Raw genomic sequence first — 13,211 nt, forward strand, 5'->3', positions numbered from 1 at the left:
GCCTTTGGGCCAGCTTCCTGCCAGTGGGAGGCTGCTTTCACTTCCAGGTGTGGTGCCGAACCTGATTCTCTACCCAGCTTCTCAGACAGACTCGGGACCTATACTGAATGTTTCTTCTTTTTTTATTCTGTTGAGTGGGACACGTCAGTCGCTGAAGAGCGTGTGGCTTCGAATGTGAGAAGCTCAGGAACAGGCAAAGCTCATTCCTGTGGAGCTGGAGATCAGGTAGGACAGGGCTCATCAGATCACGAGAAGGGGGCAGCAGGAAGAGCAGGGCTGTTCTGAGGTAATGGGAACATTTTATACCTGGATGGAGGTGTTGGTTGCAGGGTGCACAGTTGTGAAGGCTCAACAGGTTTGTGGCTTGTGCATTTAACTGCGTGAATTACATACATCTCAACAAAATTTCATAGGGAAAAAAATCACTGTTTAAGAAACAAAGACTATTATTGTTTAGCTTTTGGTTTTTGAACAGGATCTCACTGTGTAGCTCTGGCTGGCCTGGAACCCAGTATGTAGACTAGGCCGGCCTCAAACCCACAGAGATCCATCTACCTGCCTCTTCCTTGGAGTTCTGGGATTAGAGGCATGTGCCACCACATTGACCAGAGACTTCTCTGACTGTCTGGCTAGACCTTGATGATAACACCAGTTTAAAAAGTAATTGTTTCTGGGTGTGGTGGCGCACGCCTCTAGTCCCAGTACTCAGGCGGCAGAGGCAGGTGGATCTCTAAGTTTGAGACCAGCCTGGTCTACAAGGCAAGTTCCAGAACAGCCAAGGCTGTTACACAGAGAAACCCTCCTGTCTCGAAAAAAAAAAAGTATTTGTTGTTTGTGGTATTCATGCATGTGTATATATGTGGTGTATGTGTGTGCATGTGCACTTATGTATCCATGAACGTGTGCGTGTGTAGTACCTCAGGCATTGTTCCTTGGGGGCTGTCCACTGTTTTTTGAGACAGGGTCTCTCATTGGCCTGGAACTTACTAAGTAAGCGATGCTGACTGGCTTTGGAGCCCCAGGGATCCTCCTGCCTCCGACTCCCCAGTACAGGTATCATGAGTGAGCCCCACCACACCTGGCTTTTGTATGTAAGTTCCAGGGATTCATCCTGGGTTATTACGCTTTCCCGGCAAACACTTTGCCAACGAGTTCATCTCTCCAGCCCCGCACTTTTATTTTTAAAATAAACACAAAGTGGACCATGGGAGAGGATGTAAAGTTTATATTTAGGTGGGGTTTGTTTCTGTTTTTGTTTTTGTTTTAACAGGAAAACACAGGACACCAAACAAAATTCCGCACGTGGCTTAGCTTTTTATTTCTGGCTGGTCCCATCCTCCAGAAGAGGGCACTCCACTGTCCCTCATCTTCGTCACGCTGAAGAGGCCTGGCCTGCTGGAGTGTGGAGCTGTGAACTTCATGCTTTTCGAGTGCTTAAGAAATCTGCATTCTTACAAATACAGAGTGAAGTTCATGGATCTTGCTGATGCTCCTCAGGACAGTATGACTTCATCTCTTCACGTTCACAGAGAATTCTGCCACTGAACTCCCAGACAGGTAAGGTGTTCTCAGATCAGGGAAGCCAGACTCACTAGTCCACTCATAATCTTGACTTTGGGAACAAGTGCATAGAAGTCCAAGAAGGGAATTGGGAGTTTCAGGCAATCTGCTTCCTGGTGTCCCCTGACCCCTATTGTCCCCAGCACCGTGGCGAGGCTTGCCCAGCACAGCTTAGCTTTCAAGATCCTTTCTGTGGTCTTTTTTTTTTTTTTGTATGGTGAAGTTTGAAGAGAAAGCTGTCCCGTGTGCACATTTGATAAGGAACAAGCCAGGAGAGCCCAGAAGCCTGGGTCAGAATCCCAGGCTGCGTTAGAGTAATGGAGTCGGTCATTTGTTCCACCTACCTCAGACAGAACAGGCAACCCTCAGTGGCCGTGGACGAGAAACCTAACCAGGACAGTTAACTACAGCCAAGAGCATGGAAAGGAGCATCTACCATCAGTCCAGGGCCAGGTCCTAGGGACACCTGCTGAGAATCTCCATCTCCAGCTGGCTCTAGAAGGCACTGTTCCATGAGCTGCGATTCCCGGCAGCCAGGCAGGGTCTGGACAGACACAGACGGCGCTGGATCTCTAGCTGGCAGAACTGGTTCTCGTTGGATACTCGGGTGGCTATCCCCAGCCCACAGGTGGTTGAGCAGGGGCCCCAGGCTGTGCTCCATTTTGGACAGGGGACATCAGCAGATGCAGGAGTGACGAGGCCAGAAAGTTGGTGTCCTGGGGGTTAGAAAGAAGAGGGTGAATATGGAAAGGTCAGGACTCCATAGACAAGTCCTCTCCCCTGCTAGCCCTCACAGGGACCCTGGTGAGACTTCAGGACTCCACAGACAAGTCCGCTCCCCTGCTAGCCCTCACAGGGACCCTGGTGAGACTTCAGGACTCTACAGACAAGTCCGCTCCCCTGCTAGTGATCACAGCTAGCGGTGAGACTTAGCCTTAGTTTCTTCCTAAACTTCCCGACATTGGGGATTGAATTAAACAATGGCTGGGGAATCTAAGCACAGTGCACCCCGCTGACATCCATCAGGAGACAACCAAAAAACGCCATCTTCCTTTTTTCTCACCTTCCTACGCTCTAATACAGGGCATCATACAGGCATGCTTGTGTGGCCCTTTAGCCTGGTGGCAAGAATGGCCCAGATAACAGGCTGGCCATGGTCTATCTCTACCTTCCCCATTCACCTTCGATGTTTGATGTTCTTCCTTCTAGCCCTAAGAAGCAAGAGCACACTTGGCAAACTCTAGAGAGAGTTCTCAGTTGTCATGGTCAGTGTATACAAGGGTTTTTTGTTTGTTTGTTTGGTTGGTTGGTTTTTTTTTTGTGGGGGACGGTACTGCTGATATCTAGAGTGTGGAGGCCGGGTTATCTTTCTGCATCCCACAATATCCCCAACAGCCTCAAACCACGAGAGACTCATCCCAGATGTCATCGGTGCTGATGATGAAAACCCAGCTTTGAACGCACAGGTGTCATGTTTATGCGTCAGAGCAGAGGGTGTTGGATCAAGGACTCCTGAAGAGTGCTAAGATGTGAGGGTGCCGGCACCCCTGTACAAATGGTGAAGTGTTTGCACAGAACCCACACACCCGCCTAGGAACACAGGTCACCTCCAGGTCACCAAGGCTAGCTAAAATGGGGCAACGTTACTGAAGAGTTGTGAAACCACCTTTGCTAAGGAAGAGCCTCACGCATAAAATAGTCTGCACGTGCTCAGTACGATCCCAATGACAAAGCTATCCTTGATGAGCAGCTGGCTGAATCCACGGATACAGGGGACCAACTGCAAGTATGTTCATGGCCCTATGCTTGTACACACAGTGGAGGTCAGATGGCAGGTAGAGCTTTTATCTTAATTTTTAATATGTAAGTGAAGGGCTGGCAGCATGGCCTAGTGGTAGAGCATTTGCCTGGTGTGTACAAGGCTCTGGGTTGAATTCCAAGTACTATGGGGGTGTGGAATACATACTGTGAGCTGAATGACTTTCTCTCATGTGCCTAACTTGATGTGTCTTATCCCTGACAGGGATGATGGTGGCCAGAGCACTTATGCAGGCTTAGTGTCGGGCATCTTTACAACCTGTTGACTTGTCCTAGTTCAGTTTGTCCTCACCACAGTCCTGAAAGATGGGGGTTCTTATTAGTTTCACTTTCCAGTTGGAGAAACTGAGGCAGGAAATGTCAACAACTTTCTCAGAGTCACACAGCAAGCAAGGCCAGAGCTCGGTATAGAAATGCAGCGTCCACGTATTTAACCCATCCCGTCTCCTGCCTTCCGCATGTGGTGGCATCCACAGAACCAGTCCTTACTTCCTGGTCACCTTCCCCAGGCAAATTCATATGATAACAGTAATGCTTTTAAAGAAACAGGGCAACAAAATCCCAAAGTTGAGGAGTTGGTCAAAGAATGTAGCTGTCTTGTCTGTACCTCTGTCCAGTCCTGGGCTGTGTCCCAAACTCCAGTCCTGCCTGGTTCAGTTTTTACCGAATCGTTTACTAAATCCAAATTATCATGTATTCATAGTATTATAAATTGTCCACATGTATTAAGTTTCATAAATATATGTTCTATATGTATATCTATATTTTATCGTATTATATTAATCTATACTATATTTATTATCTTGCTACTTTATTTATTCCACTGCTGTGAGATGCACAAATTTGGCTCAAATGCTAACACTGCTCTTTCCTCTCCACTCTGTCACCTGAACGAGAACTCTTTTTTTTAAGATTTATTTTTATTCTACCCGTGTACGGTTTTCCTCATACACATATGTGCACCTTGTGCATGCCTGGTGTCCCCAGTGGTCAGAAGAGGGCATCAGATCCCCTGGAACTAGAGTTATGGAAGGTTGTGAGCCGCCATATTGATGCTAGGGACTGAATCTGCAAGAACAAGTGCTCTTCAATACCAAGTCATAGCTCAAGTCCCTCAGACTTTATTTTAAATTACTTATTAGTTGAAATCATATCTCTAAGTGGTTGCCTCTTCTTCTGTCAGTTTCCAGGAGGCTGTTGCAGCATCCCAACACTCGTCCCCAACCCCAGCAGCTGAGGCCTTGGTGGCCCGGACCTGCCATACACTCACTCACCTTGGGCCCTGTAAGACTGGATCCTCGGCCTCGCTCCCTGGTCGCACACCCACTCAGGACAGCACCTGCCAGGCACCTCTACTCTCCTGGGGCGTGGGCAGTCCCAGCTGGGCAGTCTCACATTCTCGCTGCACAGTGGCAGGCAGGTGAAGCCACCGTCGTCACAGCGACAGAGGACCCTGCAATTGGGCTGAAAGGTCTCCCCATCCAGGTACCTGCGGCCATTCACCTCACAGCTTCCGTCATCCTCTTCCACTGAGGAGGGAGGAGAAAGCAGAGCAGCTCTGGGGCCTGGGACCAGAGAGCAAGACAGGCACCCAGCCGGGGCGTCACTCCTCACCCACCCCTCCCCCATGGGCCTGCCAGAGAGGCCTCAAGGAGCCTGGCTTTGACCCCATGAACCAAGTAATTTCACTTCTTGCACCAGTTTACGTGAAAAAGAGTATACGTTGGCTCTTGTTTCAGAGTATGTCATAGACTAAATGAAATCATGACTGTAATGAATCTGACAAAATTAATCCTGGGTGAAGGGGTGTGGCTCCGTTGGTGGGTGCAGTGCTTGCCTGGCCTGCTCATGGCTCTGAACTCAATCTCCAGCAATGTATGAACTCAGTGTGGTGGCAGGCTTGGTGGCACTCCTGTAATCCTAGCACTCGGGAGGTGGTGGCAAGGGATTCAGAAGTTCAAGGCCAGCCTGGGCTGGAGACCCTGCGAAATTAGTAATATCTAGTATTTAGCTGTGAAGCACACTGGGCCTGGGGCTTCAGGTAGCATCCCGCCTGTCCTCTTCCTGTGTGGGGTCATCACTGTCTGCCAAGGCTTAACTCGCTGGCCGTGGGGCTCAGTAGTTGCTACTTAAATCCTCTGAGTGGCCGGCCCCATCACCACCTGCGTGGAGAGCTGGAGCCCAGAATGCTCCTCTTCGCATACCCGTTATTTCTTCTGAGAGGACGATTGTATCAGCTCCCTGTCCCCACTGCCTCCAGATCACTGCCTTGGATACAAAGACTGGACCTTCTGGCCTGGGCCATGATGCCAATGGTTTCCTAGAAACCACTCAGGTAGCTGTGTCTTGCTCCCTACCTGGTCTTGCTACTTCTAGGCTCGCTCTACCACACTATCAGTCTCTCTCTCTCTCTCTCTCTCTCTCTCTCTCTCTCTCTCTCACACACACACACACACACACACACACATCCATCACACATGCACACAACGCATGCGTGCACATACATGCACACTCACACACGCATGCATGTATACACATACACACACCACCTGACCTCTGCTGCTTAGGCTTTGGGCCCTGAGTTGCCAGGACAACCTGGTAAACAGAAGTGCATTTAGGAATGTCAACTGGAGGACGATAATTTTAGCAAGCATTCCTGGCACCTCGGAGGTCATCAGCTGAGAGCTGGCTGGGTGTGGTGCAAGTGGGGCTGGGCAGCCAACCCCTCAGCAGGGTAGATGCGCTGTGTGAGGCGCCTTGAGATTGCAAACCCCGTGAACCATCTCAGGATTCCCCTACCCACCCGTGACAGCAGCCTTCACTTGGGGTCCCCAGGCTCCCCTGAGCACAAGCCACAGGCCTGCCGTCTGGGGGCTCTCAAGGTCCCTTCTCCCCTCCGGAAGTCATCACGGAGTTACTGTTTTTTCCTTCCGCCACTTGCAAGCTGTGTGACCTGTATAAGTGGCGTGAGCCTCTCTGAGCTGAGCTCCCTTGCCTGTAAAACGGGCACATTGGGCTCTTTCCTCAGTGTTAAGGATAAAGTAAAACCAGCTTATAAAGCATTTTCCCACAGGACTGACTCAAGGAAAGGGCTCCTGTTACTGCCCGCCCCACTGGAACCTCTGCCGTCAGCCACGTGATGCCACAAATATTTACTGAGCACCTACAGTGGCCTGGGCCATGTGCCAAGCAGTTGTAATTCAGGCTATGTAGGCAAATGGGCAAACATCCTCCCCTCTGGAGCACTCCAATGAAAACAAACACAGCCAATGAGCTTGGGCCGGCTGGTGATCAGGCCGGGAGAAAGTTAGGGACTAGAGAGGAATTGCAATATCTTATCTAGGTGGTGACTGGGCCTCACAGATGATGTAGCGTGTGAGTAGGGTGTGAAGGCAGAGAGGGAGCTTTCCATGTGTGTATCAGGGAGCTTTCCATGTGTGTATCAGGGAAAGAATGAGGATTGAGGAACAGCCAGGGCGAAGGCCCTCAGGTGGAGAGCACAACTTGGGTGTTCAAGGCCAGTGTGGCTGGAGCCGAGAAGAGGAGCAGGAAAGGGAGCAGGTGAGGTCATTTTTGTCAAAGTGTGAAATGCACTTAGATGAAATAGATGAGTCGTAAAAATCTAACCCTTCTCTGTTTCTCTAAAGTTCTTCAGCCGGTGCAATTTTGCTGATTCTGCCACCTCATAGGTCCAGAGTGTGCTGCTAACTGTCAGACCACAGAGAGCCTCCCCTCAACAGTGGCCCTGCCCCAAAGTGTCAGAGGACACCCAGGCCTGAGACGGGTGAGGAATGTCACACATCCAATATCACTAGCAAACAGCACTGGGGTTCACACGGCTCCCAGTGGGGAATGGAGGGAGTGCTTGGAGATGGGACAGGCTGGAGGGCATAGAGCAGGCTAGCTGACCTCTCTGAGCCTCAGTTTCCCTGTGTGTAGAACTGGTGCAACAGGACTATGGGGCACGAACAGTGAGTGACCAGCACTGTTGGGGGCACACACCATTCCCCATTGGAGCCTCTGCTCTTGCTCCAATGTGTGTTGGCCTTGGGGCAGAAGTTGGACCAGCTTTGGAACTGGCTGTGATTTGGATGGGTGTGGATTGAAATCAGCAGGGAAGTCCCAGCAGAGGGCAAGAGGGAAGAAACAGGGAGTGGGCCCAGGAACCCTTGGGTCACCGGCTGAGCCGAATGAACACGCGCCTAAAGCGAGGTCAGAGAGACACAGAGAGCAGAGCTCCACTTGGCTCTGGACCCCTTGGCCTTGACAACCTCCCGCCCCCACCATTAGTCTGGCAAACCTGCTTACAGAGGCACACGGCCTCCCGGCCACTGGGGCCTGCCCCAGGCTGACAAACCAGGCCCTGGCTGGAGTCGCAGACGTGCAGATGGTCACAGGACTCCCCCAGCAGCCGTGCACACACCCGACAGCAGCCACAGCCATCCAGCACCAGGGGGACCCCTGGTGGGCACTGGGGTGGTGTCCAGGGACAAGTACAGGACACTGGGCACAGCTGGGCACACACCTGAGGAGACAGAGACCCTCACTTAGCTTTGACTATCACGGCAGGTATGGAGACTTTCACAACTGGTCACTTTGTGGCCAAATAAGACAGTGTGGGATCCGTAGCTTGGCCTTGGGGTCACACAGAACCAGCCTTGAACCAGGGCCATCTGAGGTGCTCCTAAGAGGCAGCATGACACAGTGCTCTGGAGCAAGAACCCCAGGCCAGAGTTTCAGTTCTAGGCGCTGCCATGTTGGTGGAGTTGCCTGAGAGTTTCTTGAGTTCTCCAAGCCTGGCTTTCCTCATGTGTAAAAGAAAGCAGGGATGATGTCACTAACCCCTGAGCATAGGTCAGCAATATGGGGTTTTTTTTGGGGGGGATGCACATGTATGTATGGTGTGCACATGTATGTGTGTATATGTGAAGAGACCACCCCACGCTGCCTCTGTCATTATCATTATCATTAGCCAGTTCTTTTTTTTTTTTTTTTTTTTGAGACAGGGTCTCTCACTGTGCCCGATGATCACCAATTGGTTAGGTTGCCAAGTGAACCCTGAGGACCCGTCCATCTCTGCACCCTCAGCACTGGGGGCCCAGGTGTGCCCCACTGTGCCTGGCTGTTACGTGCGGGTGCTGGGGATCGATCTCAGGTCCTCAGGCTTGCACGGCAAGCCCTTAACCCCCTGAGTGTGGTTGATCTGGTGGTCATCTTTGCTCATCACAATGGAGGCTAACCTAGGAACTCACCGGAAGGCAAGAACGAGAGCCTGAGGAGTGAGAAGAGAAGCCAACACTTCCTGGGTGAGTGCTTACCCTCAGGGTGAAGGAATCACACAGAACATGGAATTTCCTGGTCTCGGCATAGCCCAACACATTTCTCAGCCCTGAGTGCATGTCAGATTAGCCAGGAAAGGGAAATACGGATTCCCAGGCCCCCGGGACTCAACTAGAAGTCACAGAGGCAGGACCTGCACTCTACTTAATAAGCCATCTAGAAGTTTATAGCTCCAGCTAGGTTCACAGACTCCCTTGACCCAGCCCAGCCCAACTCCCCACCACCATACTCTCTATCCCATTACCGCTCCCCCACCTCTCTGCACAGATGGGGAAACTGACTCCAAAGGGGGAAAAGTGATTGCCCATAGCCAGATCTGGGAGCTGTGCCAAGACCACCTCCCTGATGTGGACTCGTGGCCCCAGAGTGAAGCACGATTAATAAAAACCCAGAAACAGAAATTGGGGTTCAACCTGAAGGTCAGAAAAGCAAAGCAGCCAGCCACTGGCTCTTACCTCGACCTCAGTCCGAAAATAGCGACCCTGCCTCCAGGAATCTCAGAATGAGACTGTGAGTGAGTGCTGTCTCCTCCTGTTTTATAATCCTCTCTAGTGCTGGGACTAAAGGCATGCACCACTACCGCCCCATTTCTATGGCAAACTAGTGTGGCTACTGGGATTAAAGGTGTGTGTCACCAATGCCTGGTCTTTATGGCTGATCAGTGTGGCTGTTTTACTCTCTGAACTTCAGGCAAGCTTTATTTACTAAAATACAAATGAAATATCACTATGCCAGAGAAGTAGACTTCTCCTGGAACAGTCAAAATCTGAGCCAGGGGCTCAGTACCCATTCATTGCAGGGTCAAGACTTCCCCCAAGGACACAACTGTGCCTCCCACCCAGGACAAAAATACCTAGATGAAGTGCCAGAAGCCATAGGCTTCCTAGAGGGTGGGGACCACGAGGGAGGTACCACTCAAGATGCTCCTGACTGCCTGTCCCAACGGTGGAGGATCAATCACTCTTTAGCAGAAGTAGACGGCCTTATGTGGAGGATTTGCGATTTAGGAAGAGAAAACCAAAGACCCCAAACCTCCCGATTGGCCCAAAGAGGCAATGATCCCTTTACCTAAGGGGGGGAGGGGGCATCCTGTCCTCCGCCCCTGGACCCAGAGTCCCAAAACCCTGCTTTTCAGGGCCCGCAGTTCTCACTGTGACCAGCAGGGGCCGCCACAGAGTAGCTGCCTGACCTTGACCAGAGCCTCCCACCTAAGGCAGGGTTCTCTGCAGAATTTCAGATTCCAAAGGGTTCTAGGACCAGCAGTCTCTGGGAGCTTATAAAGAACACAAACTGTCACCTCTCCAAGCCTTCTGTGTAACCTCAATACGGGACATAATACATGCTGGAGTACCTCACTTGGAGCAGGCCTGTGAGGAAAGAGGAGGGACGTTCAGAACAGGGTTTTAACTCCCTTGGCTGACCAGGACTGGCTGAGCAGGAAATAAGCCTTACACTGAGCCCCAGGCCAGCTGCAGGCCCTCCGTAGCGCCCAGCTTCTCCAGGTCCTGACCCCCAGCACAACCCACTAATGATACCGGTTTCTCTGGGTGCTGTGTGGACAAGCTGTCTGCGAAGCACTCTCCTGTGAGCTATGGGCAGCTTGTCTGGTTTAAACACTTGGGAGACCGAAGCAGGAGAATTGCCTCAAGTTGGAACTCAGCCTGAGCTATACAGAGAGTACCAGGCCAGCCTGGGCTACAGAGGCTATTGGTTTAAAAACGAAGTCCAAAACAATAATAGCAAAACAGGTCAAAATCAAGAAGTAATTACCTGGTGGATAGGAGCAGAATGGAGGTTTCTGGGAAACCAGAGCCCAGACTTAACTCTTGTGCCTGCCTGTTACCCTCTAGGGACTCTTCTATTAACAGCTGAGCCTCTGCCTCGGTTTACTCATTTGTTAAAGGGTAGTGACAAGGCAGGGCACGTGTTCTTGCCTGGCCTACGGAAGAGGTACCCCCCATCCTCAGGTCCCCTCCTCCCCCATGCCCTTGCTATGCCCTTGCTAACCAACATGTCCCTAACAACATGCCCCCATGTTCAAGCCGTCTCAGCAGAGTTTTGCTGTTTTCAGGTTCCCTGTCCAGACCCCAGTCCAGAGCCAGGAGCCCACAGCCTGCCCGGAAGACCTGGAACTCACTCCTGCCCCCGTGAAGGATGTGGCTTCACACGCTCCCCATGGCTGCATCCCTGGGCTTCTGTGCCAGGGGCCAATCACCTTGCCGGGACCAGGAGAGATGGCCTCACAGATGCCACTCCAGTGGCAAATGCAGGTCACTCTTCCTCGGCCTCTCAGAACCCCTCTCCCTCCCTGGAGCCCAGGAGACTAAGTCACCCACTCCAGCATCTTGTTCTGCCCATCCTTTCCAAGACTGGAAGCCGGCTGTTTCTGACCTTGTCAGGGAGACCTCTTGGGGCCAGAGAGGGAGAAGCTTCTGCCCACACTCCATTGGCCTCAGGCTCCAGCTCAACGTTACTGGGAAGTCAGCATTTAGGGTGAAGCATTGCCCAGGTTGGGGGGCGGGAGGGAGGGAGGTCTCCTCAGAACATGTCTGTCCCAGGCTCCCTCATGCTACTCATCTATTGTTCTTTGCTGTGTGACTTTGGGGCAATTGCTCACCCTCTCTGAGTCTCATTTGACTAAAAGAGGAAAACACCTTATAAGAGTGGGCGGCAAAGTGAAACTATACACAAGTCCGTTAAAAGTGTCCCACATCACAATGAGGGACATTACCCGCAGAGATGTCTCCTGTTCTCTCTGACCAGGGTCAGAGGGTCACCGACCACCCAAGGGCCAGCACTCTTGTGCTTTGCAGTCGGACCCCAGCATCCATCCCTGCCCTGGTTACCCAACTCTTACATCTGATTTGCTCTCTGCGGAGGAGACTGGGGGTCCCTGCCTGATCACTGTCCTCTTCTGGACACTCGTCTTGGCTCAGGGACTGCGCTACTCTTTACAGAGTAATTCTCCTCACTGATCTCCCCAGAGGATCCGTGTACCCATTCCGCTGAGGCCGAGGCTCAGAAAGGGAAGGACACGTGCCTGAGGTCACACAGCAGAACTTGCAAGGAACGGCTGTCTGAGCCCAGGGAGGGAAGCAAGCCTGGGCACAGAGACCAGACCGTACTCAGTGTAGGGTCCCACCAAGGGTCCTCTTGTAACCACATATCCGTCCACCCAGAACTCTACTTTAAAAGACCAGGATCCCTTACCATTGAGGGTAGGCAGAGGAAGGAGACGGCCAGAAGATGGGTCAGTGGGGTGCTCCTCATGTCACCGTGTCCCTCGGGAAGCCAGCTTCAAACCTGGGAGGCAAGACCTGAGTCTTTATGTTCTAGAAGCTATAAGGTTCTACTAGGTACAGAGACAGAGCCAGAGACAGAAAGAGAGAGAAAGAGAGAGAGAGGGAGAGAGAGGAGATACATAGATAGATGGATGGACAGTCACACACACACTCACACACACTCACACACTCACACACACACTCACACACACACACTCACACACACCACCTATAGTGCCCACTCTCCTCCCCACAGTCCCAGGAATGAGCCCAGTTACCTGAATGTGAGGCCACTGAGGCCACCAAGAAGGCGTCTGACTGTGTGAAGCCCAAGCCACCGCCAGTGCCAAGAGCTGAGGACAAGCCGGCAGGAGCCTCTCGGCTCCTCAACTCCCAGCAAGAAAGTCCTCCAGCCCAAGCCACTGCCACAGCAACCCCAGCCTTGCCAGGGCCCCTGTCCCACCCCCAGGGGCCTGTAGAGACCAGAAGCGTCCGGCAAACGCCCCTTTGCAGATCTGACCCACGGCGTCTTGAGCCCTGTGGCCCGAACTCTGGGCAGCCCAGACCCAGCCTGTGGTTTCTGGCAGGGAGACTGGCAGTCACCCAGAGGTGGGTGTGACCCAGAGCAGAGCTTCCCTGGCAGCCTGGCTTCTCTTGACGACCAGGAGCCTCCCTATCCTGCCTCCTGGGCTTCAAAGGTGGCTTAGTGTGGCCAAGTCTGAGCAGGCTGGGCCTACTATGTGCTGCTGGCACTAGCTGGGCCCTGCTGATCTGATTAAGCTAAATCATCTTTGTTAAATCCCACCAGCACTGAGGGGCTCTGTAGGGCTGGAGACACAAGCACAGACCTGGGGACCAGACCCTGGGGGGGTGGGGGGCAGCAATGGAAACACTGATGAGGCCCCTTTATTCAGACTAAGGCCAGGGTATAACCTTCTGAGGGAGATGCCATTTCTGAGAGCCAAGAAAGAAGCTCCAGAGGGGGCAGCACGTTCAAATGCCCAGAGGAGGGAGCCAGCACAGCAGCCCTGCCTATTCAAGGCAGAAGATGGCTGGTGGGCCTGAGGCTTCCTGGGTACTGAACTGTACGGGAATACATGGAGGATAAAACACAGGATTCACACCACCAACTGTGGGACATCTCCAGTGTCATAGCTATTGGGTATAGGGAACATTCCCTAAGGTCTCATCAATGGGTGTGGGTGTATAAAG

At 52.2% G+C, this 13,211-nt stretch overlaps 1 protein-coding gene across 2 annotated transcripts in view; it reads right to left on the reverse strand.

Moving 5' to 3' along the window:
• Positions 1-1,294: 1,294 nt before the first annotated feature.
• The window catches only part of Ccn5 (cellular communication network factor 5), a 36,351-nt gene continuing 24,434 nt past the window's right edge, over positions 1,295-13,211 (reverse strand). Inside the window, exons 1-5 of one of the 2 annotated variants that reach the window (XM_038331511.1) lie at positions 12,278-12,528; positions 11,929-12,021; positions 7,687-7,903; positions 4,653-4,907; positions 1,295-2,276 (exon numbers count right to left, since the gene is read on the reverse strand). In XM_038331511.1, coding sequence (XP_038187439.1) covers positions 2,056-2,276; positions 4,653-4,907; positions 7,687-7,903; positions 11,929-11,988 — 753 coding nt within the window. In that variant the 5' untranslated portion in view covers positions 11,989-12,021; positions 12,278-12,528 and the 3' untranslated portion in view covers positions 1,295-2,055. Of the gene's footprint in view, positions 2,277-4,652; positions 4,908-7,686; positions 7,904-11,928; positions 12,022-12,277; positions 12,529-13,211 lie in introns of those variants that run through there. The other variant, XM_038331512.1, reaches the window with a different exon arrangement.

The sequence above is a fragment of the Arvicola amphibius genome, chromosome 5 (assembly GCF_903992535.2).
Source record: "Arvicola amphibius chromosome 5, mArvAmp1.2, whole genome shotgun sequence".
Taxonomy (NCBI): Eukaryota; Metazoa; Chordata; class Mammalia; order Rodentia; family Cricetidae; genus Arvicola; species Arvicola amphibius.